The 23,980-nt window shown below is 38.2% G+C and overlaps 1 protein-coding gene across 1 annotated transcript in view; it reads right to left on the minus strand.

Moving 5' to 3' along the window:
* Positions 1-21,384: 21,384 nt before the first annotated feature.
* The window catches only part of LOC129324066 (cholesterol 24-hydroxylase-like), a 54,923-nt gene continuing 52,327 nt past the window's right edge, over positions 21,385-23,980 (minus strand). Inside the window, exon 15 of the mRNA XM_054971053.1 lies at positions 21,385-21,546. Coding sequence (XP_054827028.1) covers positions 21,385-21,546 — 162 coding nt within the window. The remainder of the gene's footprint in view (positions 21,547-23,980) is intronic.

A 23,980-nucleotide genomic window follows, 5' to 3' on the forward strand; every position in this document is an offset into this window, starting at 1 on the left:
TAGCCACTGTGTGTGACAGAATGTTGGACTGGATGGGCCACTGGCCTGATCCAACATGGCTTTGCTTATGTTCTTATGTTCTTATGAGAGGCAAGGAGAAGTGGTGCAGAATCAGCAAGAAGAAATGAATGAAGAGCTACTAAGAACTTTAAAGAATCAAGTGCAAGAATTAGCAACAAGCATGAAAGACAGAACCATCTCCAGTTATTTCAAGCAGAAGAAGCTACTAAGTGACAGAAGAATTCAAGTGAAGAAGAAAGCCTGGAAAAGCAATATGAATACAAAAATCAAGTTACAAGTGGGAGTTACTTAAAAGACTAAGGCCATAGTTTAAAGCTAGAAGAGTTTTTTATTTTTAGAATTGGGATGTATGATGTAATTGCAATGTTAAAAGTTAAATGAAGAAATTAGTAAATTAAGATAAATGGAATAATTAGGAAATGTAATGTATAGTTAATTATGTAAATTGACATTAAGTAAATTTATACACAAAATTGTAGAAGGAATTAAGTGAAAGGTCAAATTGTTAATTTTAAATTAAAGTGTTATACTAGAGAATAATTAAATTAAAGGATTGGGAAAATATTAAGGCAAATTTATGTGTAAAAGAAAAGGGAACTACAAATGGAATGTTTTGAAAAAATTTGTATGTGTAAAAGAAAAGGGAACTACAAATAGAATGTTTTGAAGAAACAAATTGTCAGTTCCAATTTAACTTGTTAATTAAGTGAGTTTAATTAAATATAGGTAACTGGTGTAAGAAACAATAATAACAGGGGGGGAGATAGGTTTTAAATAATAGTATAAGGGGGAAAGGAAATGAGTGATAGAAAAACCAATTTATATTGAAATAGAGGGGATGTAATAGAGTATGGATAATTTATGGGTAATTGATGGCTTTTTGATAGTTTATTAATAGTTATAGAAATGTATCAAGAAATGATAAGTTAGGATTTTACCTCTAGCTATAGGGACAAATGAAAAGCAATATAGAACAAATGATAAGAAACTATGGGGAGGAGGGCGTGGCACCGGAGGGAATGGATGCCTGAAGAGCTGGCTCCTTCCCTACCCACCCCCAAGCCTGACTAAATCATCTTTTGAGACTTCTGGCAAGCTAGAAATGAAAGGGAAAAGTGACTCTATAGTTAAGAGACAAAATACAAACGTTGCAAAAAAACTGAAGGAGTACTTCACTCACTCAGAAAACGCAGCTTTTTTAGAGGCAGGGATGAGTGAAGCAGCAAAGATGGCGACGCCTGAACCTTCGGTAAGCACACAAGATATAGAACTCACTGACCCTGCTCTAAACACTTTGTTTTTAAAACTGGAGAGAAGCTTTAAAAGCCAAATTACTGTTTTACTTAACCCACTAACTGAGCAAGTTTCAGAAATAAAAACTGTGTTAAATGAAGTGGCTCAAAAAACAAACAAAGCAATTGATCTAAGTCATGCAATGCAAGAAGACATCAGAGCTTTACAATCCGAAAATATAAATATGCAAAACAGAATCTTATCACTTGAGATGCAAGCTCGCTGTCTGCAGTTAAAATTTAGGGGGGTTACGGAATCTAGCACCCCTAAATCAGACCTTGCTGACTTTATATCAGGCTGGCTTGCATCGGTACTGCAACTGGAAAGTGTTGCAACCCCGATTGTAAACAAAGCATTCAGAGTGGGTTCTCCTAACTCTGAAAAATGAAGAAATCTCAGGGATATACTTGCAATTTTTTCAGATTGGAAAATGAGAAAAAAGTCATTGAAATGGCACGGAGTCAAAAAACCCTTACCTATAACGATCTGCAAATCTCTGTTTATACAGATCTGCCCAGAGAAGTCCTTGAAAAGTGAAAACAACTCAAACAGGTCACAGATGAACTGTGACAGGCAAGAATTCCTTACAGATGGATAAATCTTTATAATCTGCAGGTCAGACATAATGGCAAAACCTTTCAAGCAGCAGATCATGAATCTGGAATGTTATTGCTGCACTCAGTCGGAATTACAAACTTAATGGACACTGAATCTAGTTCTCAGAAGAGGAAAAGAAGCTTGCCTTCAACTCCTCAGAAGATCAACAAGATCCCAATACAAAATACCTGAAGATTTATTATTGCTTGACTGTCCAGGAGTTCTGTTTGCCCTATTTACATGTCTTTATTTTGGTCTGGTGGTGGTGGGGGAAAGTTTAGCCAGACAAATTAGCCCTTCAGAAGGAGACAACCCTTTTTTTTTGTTGGTTCAACAATAACCCTGTTCAGGAATAGCAGGGTTATAGTGGGTTGTTTAGGGACAATTGATTTCACTTTCAGATTTAGATAAAGCTGAATAGTATATTGTTATATAGATAGTTCATTAGAGATTGAATAGGAATTTATTACTCAAAAAAAGACCAGGGAAAAAGAAAATATATCAGGACATGAAAATCTTGCAGGAACGGCAATGAATAACAGAGAATTGGAGTGGAATTAAAAAAAAAAATGAAACAGAAGTCGTTTGAAGGTGCAAATAAACCTGGGAAATATTTAGTGTGGCAATTAAAAAAAAAAGGAGAAGAAAACCATAACTAAAATTCGAGAAGAGGATAAAACATTGATGGATCAATCAGCCATTAGTAGAGCCTTTTTTAAATTTTATGCAAAATTGTATCAATAAAAGGAGGTGAATAGAGATTCAATAGCGGAATATTTGGAAAAAGTGAAGCTTCCAGTAATTTCAGAGGAATGGAAAGAAAAGTTAAATAGGGAAGTGACAGAGGAAGAAATAAAAGAAGCTATACAATCGACAAAATTAGGGAAAGCGGCGGGACCGGATGGAATAACAGCAAAGTTTTATAGAATGATGGCCAATGATCTGACACCGTTTCTAAGGGAGGTAATTAATGGAATATTACAAGGCCAATAGATCCCTGATTCATGGAATGAAGCTAATATATCATTGATCCCGAAAGATGGACAGGATTTGACCAACGTTAAGAACTATCGGCCAATTTCGCTGCTGAACAATGATTATAAAATATTTGCGAAAATTATGGCGGAAAGATTAAAGGGATGGATGTCGGAATTTATTGCAGAAGAACAAGCTGGATTCCTACCTAATAGACAAATTAAGGACAATTTAAGGATAGTAATAAACGCTATTGAATATTACGACAAGCGCTGTGATAGGGAAGTTGGTTTCTTTTTTGTGGACGCGGAAAAAGCATTTGATAATTTGAACTGGGATTTTATGTTTGCCACTATGGAAAAGCTGCAAATGGGAGAAAAGTTCATACAAGCAGTTAAAGGAATTTATAAAGACCAGTGTACAGCGATTATAGTTAATGATGATTTGACTAAAAAATTGAAAATAAGTAAAGGTACAAGACAAGGCTGCCCATTGTCTCCATTGTTGTTTATTTTGATTTTGGAAACTTTGCTGATCCAAATACGAGAGGACGATACAATTCGTGGCATAAAAATAAAGGAATTTTTCTACAAAGTCAGGGCATTTGCAGATGATGTAATGTTGATAGTGGAAGACCCAATAGACAACATGCCAAAAATAATGGATAAAATAAAGGAATTCGGTGATTTGGCGGGATTTTATGTGAATTAAAAAGAAGTCGAAGATATTGTGTAAGAGTATGACGAAGCAAAACCAGCAAGAATTAATGGAGATAACAGATTGTGAGGTAACTAATAAAGTGAAATATTTAGGAATTGAGCTGACTGCGAAAAATATAGATTTATTTAAAAATAATTATGAGGAACTGTGGCAACAAATAGAAAGAGACTTGATAAAATGGAATAAATTAAATTTGTCATGGTTGGGAAGAATAGCAGCAGTGAAGATGAATGTGTTACCACGTGTGATGTTTTTGCTGCAAACTATTCCAATTATCCGAGACTTCAAACAATTTGACAAATGGCAAAGAAAAATTTCAGACTTCGTGTGGGCAGGCAGGAAACCCCGAGTGAAAATGAAAGTATTACAAGATTCGAAAGAAAGGGGGGTACTGCAACTGCCAAACATAAGATTATATTACGAAGCAATTTGTCTGGCCTGGTTAAAAGATTGGATAACGCTAAAAGACCGTAAATTGCTGGCCTTGGAGGGATACAAAAAATTGTTTGGATGGCATGCCTATTTGTGGTACGATAAAGTTAAAGCGGACTCTATGTTTTTGCATCACTATATTAGAAGAAGCCTTTTCACAATCTGGAAGAAATACAAGAATTACATGGAAAGTGGTATCCCGTCATGGGTGGTACCATATGAAGTAATAGATCCGAGAGCTGTTTATAATGAACAACAATGTTTAACTTATAAAGAGATAACGTCGATGGAACATAGAATACTAAAAATAAAGACACAAGAAGAGTTATCTCCTCAATATGGATGGTTTCAATATAGGGAAATCAGGGATCTTTACAACTCGGACTGTTTAAGTGGAGGAATAAGACTGAAAAACTCGGAGTTAGAAGAAGTGATTTTACAAGAAGGTAAAAAAGACATTTCGAAAATATATAAAATACTCCTAAAATGGCATATGGAAGACGAGACAGTCAAAGTCCAGATGGTGAAATGGGCAATAAACTTTCACAAAGAAATAACAATGGAATCATGGGAATATTTGTGGAAAAATACTTTGAAGACTTCAACTTGTACCAATATTAAAGAGAATGTTTATAAAATGATGTATAGTTGGTATTTAACGCCTAAGAAGATTGCGCTTGGAAATGCAAATATGTCAGATAAATGCTGGAAATGTAAAAAACACAAAGGATCATTGTATCATATGTGGTGGACTTGTGAGGTAGCTAAGCAATACTGGGGAGATATAATTAAAATAATTAATGAGGTGTTGCAAACCCAAATAAATAAGAACCCAGAATTGCTGCTACTGAACTTGGGAATGGAAGATGTTCCAAAGCAGCATAGAACATTGCTATTTTACATGATTACAGCAGCAAGACTTTTGTATGCGCAGAAATGGAAAGTGCAAGAAATACCAACTATAGAAGATTGGATTTACAAATTGTTGTACATGGCAGAAATGGACAAAATGACAAGAAAATTGAAAGATCTTGATCCAGGAGAATACATTGCAGACTGGGAGAAGCTGAAACAATATTTAGGAAAAAAAATGGGATGTGAAAGGAGAACTGTGGCAGTTTGAGAATTATTAATATGTGATTTTATAAAGGGGAGAGAGAAGTAACTTTACCACTAATGGGGAAACTTAGTTATTAATTAATCTAAGCTAATATTAGTAATAAGAAGATTGTACTAAAGATAGATAGTTTAAACAGTGAAATGTAGATTGATATATTAGAAAATTGGTGATATAGAAGAATTTGAATATGCTTAGAATAAGTGATACAATATATATAAGATTTAGAAAAATTATAGTTAAGAGTAATTTAAATAATAAGATGGGCTAGGGGTTGGAAAGCTGTTGGAAGTCAACAAGGAGGGGGGAAAGGGTGGGGGCTGATATAATTTAGATAAGACGGGGAATTTGTGTATTTAATAATATTTTATGTACTCACCAATAATTTTTTTTTTAAAGGAATTTATTACTGGAAAGTTTGTAGTGTTCTTAGTGTGGGTGTTTATAAGCTTGATTTAAATTATATTTACTTGTTATTACTACTAACTATTTAATCAAAAAGAAAATTCATTTTTACTAAAATATAATATTAGATAGTTTGCTATTAAGAAATTGTTGTTTACATTTATTGGTACTTATTAGAAACCTTCATTCTAATTAAAGCAGTTGGTTTTGTAGGGTTTGTTAAATATTAGGTAGAGATTAAGGAAAGTTTATAGAAATAAGGTTACCATTATTGCTTACTCTTACAATTTATTAAAACTTCTGCAGGATATTATTAAGATATTGTTAACAACTTTTTAGCTATTCTTCTCTTGTTTAATACTTAGGTAAAGAAATATATACTAAATTTAACATTGTTCTATTTTATTGTGAGGGTTAGGCAACCTTTAGTGTTATTTGTGTGTGTGTGTGTGTGTGTGTATATAACACACACACAAATCTAAATTTAAAAATCTAAATTTTTTTAGATTAAAAATTTTAAGTTTTTAAAATTTAATTTAAAAATACATTTATAGCTGTTTTATTATTCTACAAAACAATAAAAAACATTTTAAAAAAGGAAAAAGGGAAGGATTAGGGGGCAATAGCTCTAGATAAGGTTAAAAAACAATAGGATTTGATTACTACTTTTTGCTCAATATTGAAGCTACATCAAGTATTCCTTTTTATTTACTAAATATATTTAGAATAAATGGCTACCTCCAAATTAAAGGTTATCTCACAAAATATTCATGGTTTTAATAACCCAATTAAGAGGAAGAGAGTTTTGACATCCTTAGCGAAGGTAAATCCTGATATACTTTTACTACAGGAGACTCATCTCCATGCAAACAAGGAAGAAGAATTAAAAGTGTCATGGATTAAATATCAATTCCATGCAAAAGGAAACTCTAAAGCCAGAGGAGTGGCAATTATCCTTTCCAAGAATATTACATTTATATATAAAGACATTCTAAAGGATCCAAGAGGCAGATTCATCTTTTTAAAAGGGCAAATTGATGAGCAAATCTATACTTTAGTATCCATCTATGCTCCCAACAATAACCAATTATGCTTTATTGAAGATACTTTGAAACAATTGCAATTTTTTCAGGAGGGATCAGTAATAATAGGAGGGGATCTGAATTACATAATCAATCATAAATTAGATAAATCTGACTTCAACAAAAAATTGAAAAATAAAATTAAATACGATACACCCTTATTAAAATTGCTAAAACAATTTCAGTTAATCGACGTTTGGAGGATTACACATGAAACAGCAAGAGACTATACATACTACTCGGCACATCACCAAGTATACACTAGAATTGATTATGTCTTATTATCACCTGATTTAGTAGAAAAAACAGTAGCTGTAGAAATTGGGCCTATTAATTATTCAGACCATGCATGGGTGGAATGTCTACTCACTACTGAAAAATCAATAAGGAAGGCAAAACATTGGACTTTTGACAAAAACTTAATCCATAATTATAATGCAGCCAATCAAATTAGTAGCCATATATCACAATATCTTAAAGATAATCAAAATGATACAATATCCCCAAGCATGCTATGGGATGCTTTAAAAGCGGTTTTGCGAGGTTAAGTAATAGCTCTATCAGCTTATTTAAATAAAATTAAGAATATACAGAGACAAAAAATCTTAACCAAAATACAACAATTATAACAGCTTCACAAAGAGACAGGAAGTAAAAAAAAACATATAGACAACTACTTAATGAACGTAAACTATAAGAATTACTAGAGATAAATAAAATTACTAAAAATCTTTTATTTTTAAAACAAAAATTCTGGAATAATTCACCTAGGACATTAAGAACTCTATCTTGGAAAATAAAAGAAAACTTCTAGGGACATTAAAGCACTCCGAGACAACACAGGTTTGTTGTGTACTAAATCAACCGACATTGCAAATATATTTAAGGACTTTTACTCCAAATTATATTCAAACACTTGCCCTAGTAAAGAGAAAATTAAAAATTACCTACAAAATCTTAAAGGACTTAAGAAACTAAATGAGGCTTATAGAGTAATAATGGAAAACCCTATAACAGAGCAAGAAGTGCTTGATTCAATAAAGCATTTAAGTAATAACAAGGCATCTGGTCCAGACGGGTTTCCACCAGAATTTTTTTTTTATAAGATTTTTTATTTTTTTTATTAGCTACATTGACTAACAATACAGAGGGGAAGAAGGGGGGCAGGGAAAGGAAAGAAAAAAAACCAGCAACATATAACAACACTACACTACACATAATGCTTTCCCTTCATACTGCCATTATTAAAGAATTAAAACGTTGTATGATATTTATGGAGTGGTTGACCTTGCAAAATACAAATTACAATTCAAATTAAGTCTTCCTCCCCCCCCCCCGGGCCTCGGACGCAATTCTCTCTGAGCAACTGCAGCCGCAGTGCTCGTTCCCTCCCCCCCCCCTTCAGACGTCGCCTTTTCTTCTTGCTTGGTGTCTTGCTGAAATTCTTGATTTTTGTCCTCAAAATCCCTTAGTTGATCTTCTGATGTTATCTTGTAAGCTTGATCTTTGTAACTGAACCAGATACCTTCCGGAAATAGTCATTTGTACTTTATTCCACGTTCCCTCAGAAGAGCTGCGAGCTTTTTATACTTAAATCTTCTTTTCCAAACTAAAAATGGGACATCCTTCAGTATCTTGACTTTATTACCCAGAAAGTCCAGATCCGCATTGTATGAGTTGTATAGGATAGTGTCTCGGATCCTTTTAGATGAAAAATCGATGATGATCTTGCGAGGCAGCTGACGCTTCGTTGCATATTTTGAAGAAGCCCGACGGACTTCCAAAATGGCACTTTTTACCTCTTCTTTAGTTGCCCTCACGGGTGTCGCCAATAGTTCCGAGGCCAAACCCCATAAATCCTCATTTCCCTCCTCTTTCACATTCTGGAGACGCAAAATTGTCTGTGTTCGTTCCACTTGTAGCCCGATCAGCTGGTTCTCCACCAGCTTTAACTCTTTATTCATTGCCCTCATGAGTGACGCATTTTCCCGGGCAGACTTCTCTGCCCCCCCCCGCTGCTTCCTTAATGGTTTTCACTTCGCTCTCAATTAAGCCCACCCTTTGATCTGTTTCATTCAGCTTGTCAACAAAGGGCTTTATGGCTTCGATAACCGACCTCTTCACCAAGTCCTCGAGTGACTCTCCTTTCCCCTGCAGGGCAGCCGAAATTGACTTGCCCAAAGCGGGACTCTGCTTTTTCGCTGCCATTTTAGGGGGGGGGACCACCAACCAAATTCTGAAACTCAGCGAGGGGGAAGAACGAGCCTTCTTAGCTTCAGATCCCACCACTCCTTCACGTGCGCTTGTAATAGCAGAAGGGATTCGCTTACTTACAGGCTTCCGCCTAGTTCTGCTCTTTGCCGTTTTCCATGGCCCGGCAGCACTCAAGGTGCCGCGCACATCTGCCAGCCTCCATAGGGACAAATGGGCAATTTACCCCCCGCATCGATTTCAGGGGGCTCTTCCCACCGCGTCCCGGACCCTGCCTCCCTCACTGGGAGTCCTGGGGGCTAATCTTCGCAGATCAGCCGCCCGGTCAGGCTGCTCGGGCGCTTCCTCCTGGACCTGCGGAGAGGAGCGTCTGACATGGCCGAGAAAACGAAACCGAATCAGTTTCCACCAGAATTTTATAAGAAGTTTACCAATATCCCGGTTTTACCTTTAACAAATGCTTGTAATAACACTAGGTCCTCGGGTACTATGCCCCCATCTTGGTACGAGGCCACGATATCATTAATACCAAAACAAAATAAAGATAAATCTAATCCTGGCTCCTACCGGCCAATATCTCTGTTAAATTCGGATTATAAAATTTTTACAGGAATTCTTGTTAAATAGGGGTGTGCAAAGGCACAGTGGTTCGGCTTTCCTGATTTGGGTATACCCAAATTGAGAAGCCGATTCGGGAACAGCTGTACCCGAATCGGCAAGCCGATTCGGGTATAGCGATTCGGGTATCGATTCGGCTTGATTCGAGGGTTCGGGAAAGCTTTTCAATGGGAAAAAGCTTCCCCAGGGTTCTCTGAAGCCTGGGGGAGGCATTTTCCCACTGAATCAAGCCAACATTGGTGGGGGCCTTCCTCTAACTCCCCTCTAACAACCCCCCAAGTTTCAGACCGATTGGACTTTGGGGGGCCATGTTATGGCCCCCCAAACCAGGTCCCCCTATCCTCGCCTATAAAAGGGCATAGCTTTAGGTTGCTGCTGCTAATCTCCTATTTTGTACTTGCTGCTGCTGATCTCCATTATTTCCTATGGGGGGAAAATGAAGAGGCAGGCTTCCTTTGCCAGGGGTGGCATTTTGCATGCAAAATGCCCCCCAACCCTCAGGGGCCCTTCTCCCACCTTTCCTTACACCCCCCACCAAGGCTCAGCCTGCTCCCACTTGGGGGGGCATTTCATTGCCTCCCCAAGTAGGTGACCTTTTCTCTACAACCTACAGCTAGAGGAGGCTTGTCTTGCCAGGGGTGGCATTTTGCATGCAAAATGTCCCCCAACCCTCGGGGGCCCTTCTCCCACCTTTCCTCCCACCCCCACTAAGGCACAGCCAGCTCCCACTTGGGGGGGGCATTTCATGGCCTCCCAAAGTAGGTGCTCTCAGCCCCCAAAGTCCACCCCCTACAGCCCCACACATACCCAATACCCTCCCAGCTGCCACACAGACCCAACTTCCCACATTAGCCGCTCACAGACCCAAATCCACCCCCAGTAGCCCCACACCCATAACCCCAGGAACAGGCTTGCCAGCCCTCTCCCTTTGTTCCCTATGCTGGGAACGTCTAAACTCTCTTTCCCAGGGCAATTCTGCACAGTCCAGGGGTGCCACAATGGTGGGCACACTTCTGAGTGCCAGCTTGTCCCTGGGAAAGAGCACCTGAACCACAGACACCCTCCCTCAAATTCCCCCACCACCTACAGAGATGGCTGGCCAGCCAGCCCCCATTGTTCCCTATGATGGGAACCAACTGCACAACAAAGAATAAAACACGAAGAACACAAAATAAAGTTTTTAAAAAATTTTCTCCCTTTCAAAGTACAAGTAGGCAAAGCATTATGACACATTACACCAGCAGTCCCCCACACAGAAAAATTAACACAACTCACTTAACATCAGAGAATCACAAAAACACAATTCCTGTCAAAAACACTTTATTTCTTGAACAGCTTTAGGTTACACAGCAGGGGGGGCACACCAAAGGGCATTCCAGCATTCCACCTCACAAAAATAACACAACTCACTTAACATCAGAGAATCACAAAAACGCAATTCCTGTCAAAAACACTTTATTTCTTGAACAGCTTTAGGTTACACAGCAGGGGGGCACACCAAAGGGCATGACAGCAGTATCTTACACAAAAATAACACAACTCACTTCACATTAAAGAATCACCCCAAAAAATTGCTGTCAAAAGCACTTTATTTCTTTAACTGCTTTAGGTTACACAGTAGGAAGGCACAACAGGGCATGAAAGCAGTGTACTACACAAAAATAACACAACCCACTTCACATCAGAGAATCACCCAAACACAATTGCTGTCAAAAACAGTGAAGTGGGTTGTATTATTTTGTGTAGTACACTGCTATCATGCCCTGTTGTGCCCTCCTACTGTGTAACCTAAAGCAGTTAAAGAAATTGTTTTTGACAGGAATTGTGGTTTTGTGATTCTCTGATGTTAAGTGAGAGTTGTGTTATTTTTCTGTGTGGGGGACTGCTGGTGTAATGTGTCATAATGCTTTGCCTACTTGTACTTTGAAAGGGAGGAAATAATTTTTTTAAAAGTGTTTTGTGTTGTTCGTGTTTTATTCTTTGTTGTGCAGTTGGTTCCCATCATAGGGAACAATGGGGAGGCTGGCCAGCCATCTCTGTAGGTGGTGGGGGTGTCAGGGGGTGGTTGTCTGTGTGTCAGATCAGGTGCTCTTTCCCAGGGACAAGTTGGCACTCAGAAGTTTGCCCACCATTGTGGCACCCCTGGGCTGTGCGGAATTGCCCTGGGAAAGAGAGTTTAGAAGTTCCCAGCATAGGGAACAAAGGGGGAGGGCTGGCCAGCCTGTTCCTGGGGTTATGGGTGTAGGGCTGCTGGGGGTGGATTTAGGTCTGTGAGGGGCTAATGTGGGGATTTGGGTCTGTGTATGGCAGCTGGGGGGGAATTGGGTTTGTGTGGGGCTGTAGGGGGTGGACTTTGGGGGCTGAGAGCACTTACTTGGGGAGGCCATGAAATGCCCCCCCCAAGTGGGAGCTGGCTGAGCCTTGGTGGGGGTGGGAGGAAAGGTGGATGAAGGGCCCCTGAGGGTTGGGGGGCATTTTGCATGCAAAATGCCACCCCTGGCAAGAAAAGCCTCCCCCAGCTGTAAGTAATAGAGGAAAGAGCACCTACTTGGGGAGGCCATGAAATGCCCCCCCAAGTGGGAGCAGGCTGAGCCTTGGTGGGGGGTGGGAGGAAAGGTGGGAGAAGGGCCCGAGTGTTGGAGGGCATTTTGCATGCAAAATGCCACCCCTGGCAAAGGAAGCCTGCCTCTTCATTTCCCCCCCCCATAGGAAATAATAGAGATCAGCAGCAGCAAGTACAAAATAGGAGATTAGCAGCAGCAACCTAAAGCTATGCCCTTTTATAGGCGAGGATAGGGGGACCTGGTCCAATCGGTCTGAAACATGGGGGGTTGTTAGAGGGGAGTTAGAGGAAGGCCCCCACCAATTTTGGCTTGATTCAGTGGGAAAATGCCTCCCCCAGGCTTCAGAAAAGCCTGGGGGAGGATTTTTCCCATTGAAAAGCAAGCAAAATGCTGCCCCGAATCGCCCTGAATCGATTCGGGGCATGCTGATTTGGGTTTCCTGAATCGATTCGGGTTTCCCCGAATCACCCCGAATCAGGGTAATTCGGGATTTTTTTCGGGTTTCATTAACCCGAACTGCACACCCCTATTGTTAAACATCTTAATGGCTTTATTGGAGAGTACATTTGTCATTAGGAAGCAGGATTTGTACCCAAAAGAGATTTAACCGAAAATATACATAAAACTTTAAATGTACTATCCCACTGCAAGCAAAATCATATCATGTCTTTGATTTTGTCACTTGACATTGAAAAGGTGTTTGATTCACTTGAAACTTCATAGCTCATTGAACTTCTAGAACAGATGAATTTTGGCCACAACTTTCTTCAAACCATTAAGGCTATATATGCTAATCCTATAGCTAGAATTCAGACGAATGGAGTAACATCAGGTAAAATCATTTTATATAGGGGTACCCGACAAGGCTGCCCGTTGTCACCGCTACTTTTTGTGATTGCAATAGAACCCTTAGCAGAAGCAATTCGGAGGAACAACTGTATTAAAGGGATTCAAATCAACCAAGAGACACATAAGATTAGTTTATTTGCAGATGACATAATATTATATATTGCCAATCCCTTTATTTCATTAAAATATTTAGAAGATGAATTGTTCAATTTCAAGCAAATATCAGGATTAGTGGTAAATCAAACAAAATCCAATATGCTATCTGTTAATTTGACAGAAGAACAAAAAAGTTTAATTAAAAAACAATATAAATATCAATGGGCCCACCCCCATTTGACGTATCTAGGTGTAAAAATCCCATCAGATTTAAAACTTCTAATACAATATAATCACATAAGCAAAATAAATCAAAATAGAAATTTCCAAATGGGAAAAACAAAATCTTAACTGGTTTGAAAGATATAACTTGATTAAAGCATTTATATTGCCTAAGCTTTTATTTTTATTTAGATCACTCCCTATACAAATTCCAACCAAATTGTTAAAACAATGGCAAACAATGCTTAACCAATTTCTATGGCAACGAAAGCACCCAAGAATAGCCTTTAAAACATTAAGAAAGAAAAAAATACGAGGATTTAATTACCCAGACTTCTAATTGTATTATGCTACAACTCATTTAATTAATTTAATGCAAATAATTCAAGATGAAGGTCAAGCTGATTGGATAAAAGCCGTAAGTATCCCACAACTCAATATTACATTACAAGATATAGTTTAGAAAAAATCTAATCATAGACCCAAAGAAATTAATCATAATCCATTTTTAATAGCTATTTTAAAAATATGGGATAGATATAAAAACAAATTAATCCCCAAGGTATCTCGCTTTGCTACCATTGCTTCCCAAGAAGATCGAAAATATAATTATAAAATTATCAATTTAAAAACCAAAGATCAATACAGTAACCCTCGTTTAATTGATATTGCTACGAAAACTGGCTTAGAAAAGCATAAATTAGAAGAAAAAATGGGACAGAAAATTCCTTGGTTCTCCTACTTCTAATTAGTCTATTTTTCAAAAGATATCAAGCTGAAAGAAATAATGAATAAACCAAAAACTGAGTTTGAACATTTTATTGCCACTCAAGAATTCATAAGAAAAGGTTTAACTTCCAAAATTTACAATTTACTAATACACTTATGAAGCACACCCAATACTAATCTGTATTCCAGATGGCAAAAAGTTTGGGAAATCACTATTTCAAATACTGATTGGGAACGAATTTGGGTCTCTAATTCATTTAATACACATGTGATCAATCTTTATTTACAATCATACAAAATTATTAATTACTGGTACCTCACACCCTATAAATTGTCAAAAACCTATTCAAAAAGTTCCCCCCTATGTTGGAAACAATGTGGGGAACTAGGTAATTATGTACATTGTTGGTGGAACTGCAAGTATGTAAAAGAATTTTGGAAAAAGATTTTATATCAAGTAGAACTTATAACTTCATATAAGATTCCTCTAAAACCAGAAATTCTTTTTTTGGATAATTGGGACGACCTAAATATCCGTTCTGTTAGAAGGGATTTAATAACTATACTATTTCATGCAGCTAAATCCTCACTTGCTTCATTTTGGAAGTCACAATCAGTTCCTACAATTAACACCTGGTTCAACAAGATATGGGATTTTCTAATAATGGAAAATATAACAGAAAAACTATACCTACAGAAAAACCCCACTGGTACTTCTAATTTTTATGTTAAGTGGGAGCCTTTCCTTGAATTCCTTTCTAAAAATGATCTACTTTTGACAAAGCTACCTTACCAAGAAGTCATTGATATGGAAATGTGGGGTTTGTGGTGACCTTTTGTGCAGATTGTTATATTACTATTAATATCTCTACTGCTAAGATTGTTCTGTTTGTTACATATTTAAAATAAGTATTAATGGTTTCTTGTATTGATACTGACAAACTTGTATCCATCTTTGGTTTTAATTTGAGTATATTGTTTAGTTTGAAAAAAAAAGGAGAAACTATGGGGTCGTAGTGCTGTCGGGAGTCTGCATAGAAAAGGGGGGAGGGGGTGGGCTGCATCTATGGATATATGGGGGAATGTATCTGTAAGATATGAATGAACTGTATGTCAATCCATCCAATAAAAATTGTTAAAATAATGAAAAAAATATAATATGCCTGCAGGAAATGCATATAAAGGAGCAAGATTCAAAATTTTTAAAAAATGGACAATTAGGGAAAGAATTCTGGGCTTCTGCAAAACAAAACAAAAGGGTAGTTGTGATATATGTAAAAGAAGATTTGGACCCAAAGTTAATTTTTAAAGGTAAGAATGGAAGATATTTGGCAGTGGAAATTGTGGTGAGAATTTTTGGTGGTGGGGGGTGTCCCAGTTCCCCCCCTTGGCAGCCCCTCCGTTCTTTTCCGATTTCTGTGACTACTCACCAAGGTCCCCGGGGACTGAATCAAGAATAATGTAACCTCCCCTTGCTTTCCCTCCTTTCGCCGGGCTATCACAGTGACGTGAGCAAACAACACTGCACAGAAAAGGTTCTTAACTATCCTCAAGGTTTATTTTGAATAACAAAAATGGCACAATGGAATGTTACATACAGTTCTGAACTCTGATGGTATTTGGTCAAACTGCCCTTACAGGTTACAGGCGTCGGGCAGGATAGGCAATGGATACAGAAATGCAGTTAGAGAGTCTTAACCTACAAACCTTATGATAGACAGAGAGACCTAACTTAACAGAATATTACAGCCTAATAAAGCAAAACCCTTACATAAACTTAACACAGCTAAAACCTAAGATCTTAATTCTTTAACTTAAACTTACACTTTATACTAAGTCCCTAACAGCTTACCCTAATAGCTAGCTTAAAAATCCCCTGCAGGTACCTGAATTCCCCTTCTGGAAAGTCCCTCTGGACCAACTTGGGTCTCTTGTGGGCTTCCCAGAGACCACTTGTTGGCAGACACAAATGCGTGTGTCTCCCCAAGGAGTGGCAAGGGACTAGCTGCTTGGCTAGTCTTTTTATAGAAAAGTCCTCAGTTTTCTGATTGGTTGGCAGCTGATTGGCTAATGCCTGTCTTGAAGATTGATTGGTTGATGTCATCTTAACACAGGTGTCACTCTAACTTTGCTGGATCTCAATTGGTCAGTGGCTTTTCTGACCAGGTGACTCTTATTAGCCAATGGAGGCTCTTCAGGTGTGCTCGTCCTTGAGAGATAAAAATAGCTTTTGGGGGCATTCCCAGTACCTAGTGGAATGTAGTAGTCAGCATTTTGTATAAAAATGCCTATCTTTTTCTGCTCAGCTAGAAGAGAGGGGGGAAGAGTGAACTTTTACCCAGATATTACAGTGCATGCCTTTATCAGTCTTTTATGTCAGAGCTGAATATCTTTTTCCAGTTTAATACTCTTTTATTAATTATGCCTAATTTATGCTTAAAGCAGTCTACTGCAGACATCTGCCAGCTCTCTCATAGGTTTTTAGTGCACATGAACCTAAAGTAAGAACTTTTGGAAGTTGCTTTTTAATTCAGAGTTTTTGGGGTTTTTTTTAGAAAATTTTATTGGTGAGTATACTTTTCAAATTCAATACATACATTCCCTCAATATCTAATTAACCCTATCCCCCACCCTTTTCCTCCCCCCTCTCTATCGACTTCCAACAGCTTTCCAACCCTTACCCCCTCTTATTACTTGATAATTCCCTTAGTCTAAGCACATTCTAATTTTTTTCCCAGGTATTCTATCATATATATCAAATACCCTATCAATATAGCATGCTTCTATCAATTATACTATCAAATATTCTATCAGTATAATATACATCTATCGATTATACTATCAATATAGTATAAATCTTATACCCCTCAATATAGACCAGTATGATATAATATAATATATAACAAAAGTCTTAGTTTAAACATATCCTATTTCTTTTAAACATATATTCTATCAAATATACTATTGTCATTATAATACGTATTAACACCCCTACTGTGCACCCTGCCACCAATGTGGCACCGCACACAGCACCATACTGCACATTCATTATATAATATACAATCTAATCTACCAACATAATAGTATATATAGTATGCCCCATCAGTATATTTGTTTAACTATTCCCTTATTCATATACTCTGATAAAGGTATTACTTATCATAACCTCCCTATCTTATTCTTTAAAAAATCAGTTCTAAATTTCATCCCTCTTCTGCTATATTATAATCCAAGCTTAGATTAAAATAGATATAAATTCTTAATGGTAAAGTCACTTCTCTCTTCTGTTTAAAATGTCTTGTTTCAAAAGTTCTCAAACTGCCACAGTTCTCCTTTCACATCCCATTTTTTCCCCAAAAATTGTTTCAGTTTCGCCCAGTCCGCCAAATACTGTCCCGGATCTAGGTCTTTAAGTTTTCTTGTCATTTTATCCATCTCTGCCATGTACAGCAATTTACATCTCTGCCATGTACAGCTTTTTAATTCAGAGTTAATTTATTTGTGGGGTCTGGGTTCAAAACAAGCCAAACTCTAAAATTCTGTTCACAGAAATAACTTTGAATTTTAAGAAGACTTTGATTTTAGGTATCTATGCACCTAATGGAGTGAAAGATGAGTTTTATAAGGAGTTAATTCAAAATTTGGATCAATATTCATATGATCAAATGATAATGGCTGGAGATTTTAATGGCGTTGTGGACTTGCAATTGGACAGAAAAATAAACTTGGCCAGACTAAAATCGGGGAAGCTACCAAAATCTTTTTTTGAATTGGTAGGGCAAGAAAAAGTGGAAGATATATGGAGAAATTAGGATCCTAAGAGTAAAGAATACACATTTTATTCTGCAAGACATCAATCTTTTTCGAGAATTGATATGATTTGAACAACTAAAGAGTTAAGTTTGTTAACAAAGAAAATAGAGATGATGCCAAGAGTGAGTTCAAATCACAATCCAATTTTGTGGAAAGCCTTGATGGGGCAAAGAAAATTAAGATGAAGAATAAATGAAGATCTTCTTCAAAACCGAGAAAATGTGGAATTCATTCAAAGGGAAACGAAATGCTTCTTTCAATATAACATGGATCAGGAAGTCCCAATGCATACGGTTTGGGATGCATATAAAGCAGTGATGAGAGGGATATTGATTACATTGAACAACAGAGAAAGAAGAAAAAGAGAGGAAAAATTTCAAGAAATACAAGAGAAAATCTCCAAGAAAGAACAAGAACTAAGGAAAAAAACAGAGAAGAAAACAATAACCCAAGAAATTAAGATATTGCAGGAGCAGCTAGGGGCTTTTGCAAATAAAGAGCTGGAATGGAAATTGAGGATGTTACAGCAAAAATCATTTGAAGGGGCAAATAAGCCAGGGAGATATTTAGCCTGGCAATTGAAAAGGAAGAGAGAGAAAAAAGTAATCGGCAAAATAGTAGAGGACGGGAAAGAGTTAATGGAACACCATTCCATAAAGAGAGTATTTTATAAGTATTATGCCAAGTTATTTCAAAGAAGGGTAATAGAACCAGGAAAAATAGTTATCTACAAAAAGTAAATCTACCAAAGATCTCAAATAAGTTGAAAGAGAAATTAAATGCTCAAGTTACGGAAGAAGAAATTTTAGATGCTATAGAATCAACGAAGGTGGGGAAAGCACCGGGCCCAGATGGAATATCAGCAAAATTCTATAGAATAATGAAAAAGGACCTAGTGCAGGCCCTACAAAGGGTGATGAATGAGATTATGAAAGGAAAAGGTTTACCAGATACATGGAATGAAGCAAATATTTCATTGATCCCAAAGGAGCTACAAGATTTAACAGATGTAAAGAACTATAGGCCAATATCTCTATTAAATAATGACTACAAAATCTTTGCAAGAATTTTAGGAGAGAGACTTAAAAAACTGTTAATGGACTTTGTGGGAGAAGAGCAAGCTGGGTTTTTGCCTAATAGACAAATTAGAGACAATCTGAGAGTGGTTATGGATGCCATAGAATATTATGACAAGCATCCTGACAAAGAGATAGGTTTTTTTCTTCGCAGATGCAGAAAAGGCCTTTGACAACTTAAATTGGGACTTTATGTTTGCAACAATGGAAAGGATGGACCTAGGGAAAGACTTTATAGAGGCAGTGAAAGCTATTTATAAAGATCAAAGTGTGGCAATATGCATTAACAGCGATTTGACAGAAAAATTTGAGGTAAGAAAAGGTACTAAGCAAGGATGTCCACTTTCACCTTTGCTGTTTGTTATGGTGTTGGAAGTATTAAGGCAGAAAAGAGAAGATGACAACATCAAAGGGATAAGGCTCGAAGGCAGCTCGTACAAGTTCAGAGCATTTGCGGATGGTGTAATGTTTATAGTGGAAGATCCAGTCCAGACATAACTGATATTGTTAGATAAAATTAAAGAATATGGAGATCTGGCAGGGTTCTACATTAACAAGATAAAATCGAAACTGCTCTGCAAAAATATGACAAAAAAGAAACAACAGGAGCTAACAAGTGTAACAAATTGTGAAGTGGTTCAGAAAAATAAATACCTGGGAACAGAGTTGACAGTTAAAAATATAGACTTGTTTAAGAATAACTATGAAAAGCTATGGTCGAAGATAGAAAGAGATATGTTGAAATGGAACAAATTGAACTTGTCATTGTTGGGTTGTATTTCAGTGGTTAAAATGAATGTGCTACCTAGCGTGATGTTCTTGTTGCAAACAATTCCAATAGTAAAAGACAAAAAACATTTTGACAAATGGCAAAGAAAAATATCAGAATTTGGGTGGGCAGGGAAAAAGCCGAGAGTTAAGATAAAGGTGTTATGCGATGCAAAGGAAAGGGGTGGTTTGCAACTACCAAACTTGAGATTGTATCATGAGGCAATATGTTTAACATGGGTGAGAGAATGGGTGAAATTATCTAATCATAAGTTGTTGTCTCTGGAAGGTCACAATAAGTTGTTTGGCTGGCATGCATATCTATGGTATGATAAACACAAAATGGACATCATGTTTCAACATCATTATGTAAGAAGAAATCTTTTTTTGGTTTGGCAAAAATATAAAAAGTTTATGGGGGAAGGGAGACCTTTGTGGATAATACCAGCAGAAGTTGTAAATCCAAGTACGGAATACAAAGGAGAAGAATGGTTAACCTATAAAGAACTATTAAGGTTGGATAGAGACTCTCTTAAGATTAAGGGCAATGAGGAATTACCATTTAAATATGGAAGGTTGCAATATCGACAAATTAAAGATTTATTTGAAGTAGACAAAAGAAAAGTAGGTTTTAGAGACAAAAACTCAGAGTTAGAAGAACTCTTACTTGGAGAGGGAGTAAAAGTGATTTCTAAGATATATAAACTTTTGTTGAAATGGTATACAGAGGATGAGATGGTTAAAGTTCAAATGGTAAAATGGGCAGTAAATTTTAATAGAGAGATTACAATGGAGGCATGGGAATATTTATGGAAAAATACATTGAAAATTTCAACATGTACCAGTTTAAAAGAGAATGGATATAAGATGATGTATAGGGGGTACTTAACTCCGAAAAAGTTAGCAAATGTGAATAGTCAAATGTCAAACAAATGTTGGAAATGTAAAAAACATGAAGGTTCTCTGTACCATATGTGGTGGACGTGTGAAAAGGCCAAGCTATTTTGGTCTAAGATCTTTGCGGAAATGTCGCTAATTTTGAAAAGTAATGTGAAAAAGAGCCCTGAACTGTTATTACTAGGATTAAATATGGAGAAAGTGAATGTTAAGGACAGGATATTGTCATATTATATGACGGTAGTAGCAAGAATACTATATGCACAGTATTGGAAACAAGAAGAACTACCAGAAGTCGAAGACTGGATTCAAAAACTGTTGTACATGGCGGAAATGGACAAATTAACAAGAAAGTTAAGAGAAAAAAATCCAAGTGAATTTCTTACAGACTGGAGAAAATTTAAAAATTATTTGGAAAAGAAATGGGATGTGAAAGGACAATTGTGGTCTCTTGATAATTATTAAGATGTAATAATGAAGTTAGAAATGTACCTTTAATAATAGGGACAAATTTAATGTAGAGTTAATGATAAGAAATAAAGGGGTTATAGTGCTGTTGGGAGTCAACATAGAAAAGGGGGGAGGGGGAGGGGTGGGATACATATATTAATACAATGGGAAGGTATGCTATAAGATGTTTTATGAATGTATGTTAACCCATCCAATAAAAACTTTTGGAGAAAAAAAAAGAAACCTTTCCAGCTAAGCATCTGCCTGATTTATTTAAGAGTTCTCTAAGGGAATAATCCCCGTAAACATTGGTGGAGATTCCTAGTTACCCCCTCTTGCTGGTCTCCAGTAATGCTAATTCCCCCAACCAATTAAGGAGACCTCCTGTTTGGGTAACACAGTAGTAGCCTCAAAAGGCAATAGATTTTATCCCATCATCAATGTTCTTCTTAATCTTCTTCAAATGCAAGATGGTTTCGTGACTTCAGCCTGCATACCAGGCCATCTAAGGGCCTGAATGTTCCCGTGTCTAAAATTTTAAAGCTCTGTGGGGGAACCAGCTGGAATTCAAACCGCCGCAGAAATTTGGCCATCATCACTTTAGTCTCCATCTGGAACAAGAACAAAATTGGTATAGTGAATTTACCGAAGCACTATTGACACAAGAGGGCATAGAAAAGAAGGTCTTGTCACTCATTGCATGGGACACAATTATATTCAAGGCTTTTTTTATGTGCAAGGTTTTTTAAAATTCATGGTAGGTACTGGGAATCATAAATGCTGAAAAAACGAATTCAAATTTGTTCTTACTTGCCTTCTTTGGAACAAAAATATGCTTAAAAATTAAAATACTGAAAAAATCCTTGCTGCGCTGTTGACAGTAACAGAATACTTTAAAAAACTGATGACTGGGGGAAAATACCATGGCAACAGAATGAACACAGTGAAAACTGAAGGCAGGATATCTCCAGGTCTCAAACTACTCCCAACAAACATCATAGGAGGCAAAAAACCAGTGTTTCACTTACCGTAACTGTTGTTCATCTAGGTCTTCCGTGCAGGCACACATGGGACTGCACACTTGCAGGCCTGCCGATACCAGAGATTTTTATAGCTCAAAACCTCTAGGGGGCGCTCTAGTCTCTTAGTGTGCATGCGCGGCCGCTTTCCCACCGAAATGGCTCCTAAGAGGCGGAGCGCCCCTCACATACCCTCAGTCCTCTTTCGCCACCCTACAGCAAGGTAAGTACCAAGAGAGTCAGCGGGGAAGGAGGGAGGGCATGTGTGCCTGCACGAGTCTTGTGATTCTCTTCTGTCGCAAAGAGGTCTAAATCTGGATCCCCCCCCCCCAGAGAGAATCGGGGTGAGATACTTGTCCTGGAGGGACCATTTGTGATTGTCCCTGTGGAGCCTGCTCAGATGATCTGCCATGGAATTCTCCACCCTCGGAATGTGCACTGCTTGAATCCACACAGCATGTTCTATGGCCCACTTAAAAAGTTTCAGCGCTTCGGTGCATAGAGCAACAGACGCTGCGCCACCCTTTTTGTTTATATAGAACATCGCCGTCGTGTTGTCCGTCAGGATCTGGATGGACTTGTTCTGCACGGCATCTGAAAAGGAGATCAGTGCATATGAAATTGCCCTCAACTCAAGAAGATTAATATGCTCCTTGTGTTCTGACTCAGACCATACACCATGTGCATAAGATCCTGCACAATGAACCCCCCAGCCGAATAAAGAGGCATCAGAAGTGACAGACAGGTGAGTTTGTCTATGATCAAATTCCACCCCCCTAAAAAGTTTAGCATCATCCAACCACCCCTCTGGCGACCGAAAGCCTCTTATTCTGGGAATCACGGCCAGGGGAAAAAGCTGAATTGAACTACAGTTGGAGTAGCTGCATAAACAGCCTGTCAGAGTGTGAAAGTAACTCTGGCAAGATCCAGCATGGTCTGATCATACTGATCTAAGTGACAGTTGAGTCATGTGAGCATCAAGGTTGCAAGGTTGCATCAGCCGAAAGTGCTGAGTGCACAGGTACATACTGATTGGACGTGAGTATGTATAAATGTATGACTAGTACTGTGTATTATGTGCCTGCATAGGTATCAGAGTCTGGCGAAGCACTTTGCCACTCTGAAGTGTATAGGCTATTGGACTGTACATATGTATATATCTCTGTGAATAAACCTGTAAATATTTCACCTTACTTGGTGTGGTCTCTACTGCTTCAAGCCTGCTTTGTATTGCCAGCCAGGAAACCGCCAGAAAGCTTTGCGTCAGGGTTATGGGCCCAGACTGGCGGTTGGCGGCATAGCAGGTGTGCAGACTGGAGGATTACAGCAGCGTGTGCTGAGCTCTGGAGGCTCCGGTGAAGTTTGGAGGCGTTGGGAGCCAGCAGCTGTGAATGTCGGCCAGTGAGACCGGTGAGAGTGACACAGATACAGAGAAGATACAGTCCGGTGCCGGCAGCAGTCCAGCTCTCTCTGACCTCGAGGATACGGAGGAGGAGGTAGAGTGGGAGGCGAGTGTGCAGCCGGTGGAGGATAATGACGCAGTCATGGCTCAAGCTCAAGCAGGGATATCTTTGCTGGTGGAAAAGTTGTCTGACACCAACTATCCTGTGTGGTCGTGCAGGATGCGACATCTGCTGATACGTGAGTCACTGTGGGACGGTGTTGATGCACCCCCTCAAGCTCCGACAGCTGAGGAGAGGGTGAAAGATCAGAAAGCATTAGCCCTGATAGTTCTGAGCGTTGGAGATTCACAGCTCCTTCATGTGCTCGAAGCACAGACAGCAAAGGCAGCGTGGGATGCACTGAAAGCCGTGTTTGTGCCAAGCTCTGCAGGGTCGCTTATCTTGCTTATGAGACAACTGTATAGAGCCGTTATGCAGCCAAACCAGTCAGTAAGAGAACATTTAAACAAACTGACTACCTATTTTCAGTTACTGGCGCAGCGAGGGAAGGATATCTCAGAGGAAGACAAGGTCTACCTAATTCTGAGCTCTCTTACTTGCTCTTTCGATCCTTTAATTGCTGC

Source organism: Eublepharis macularius, chromosome 2 (assembly GCF_028583425.1).
Source record: "Eublepharis macularius isolate TG4126 chromosome 2, MPM_Emac_v1.0, whole genome shotgun sequence".
In the NCBI taxonomy this organism is placed as follows: domain Eukaryota; kingdom Metazoa; phylum Chordata; class Lepidosauria; order Squamata; family Eublepharidae; genus Eublepharis; species Eublepharis macularius.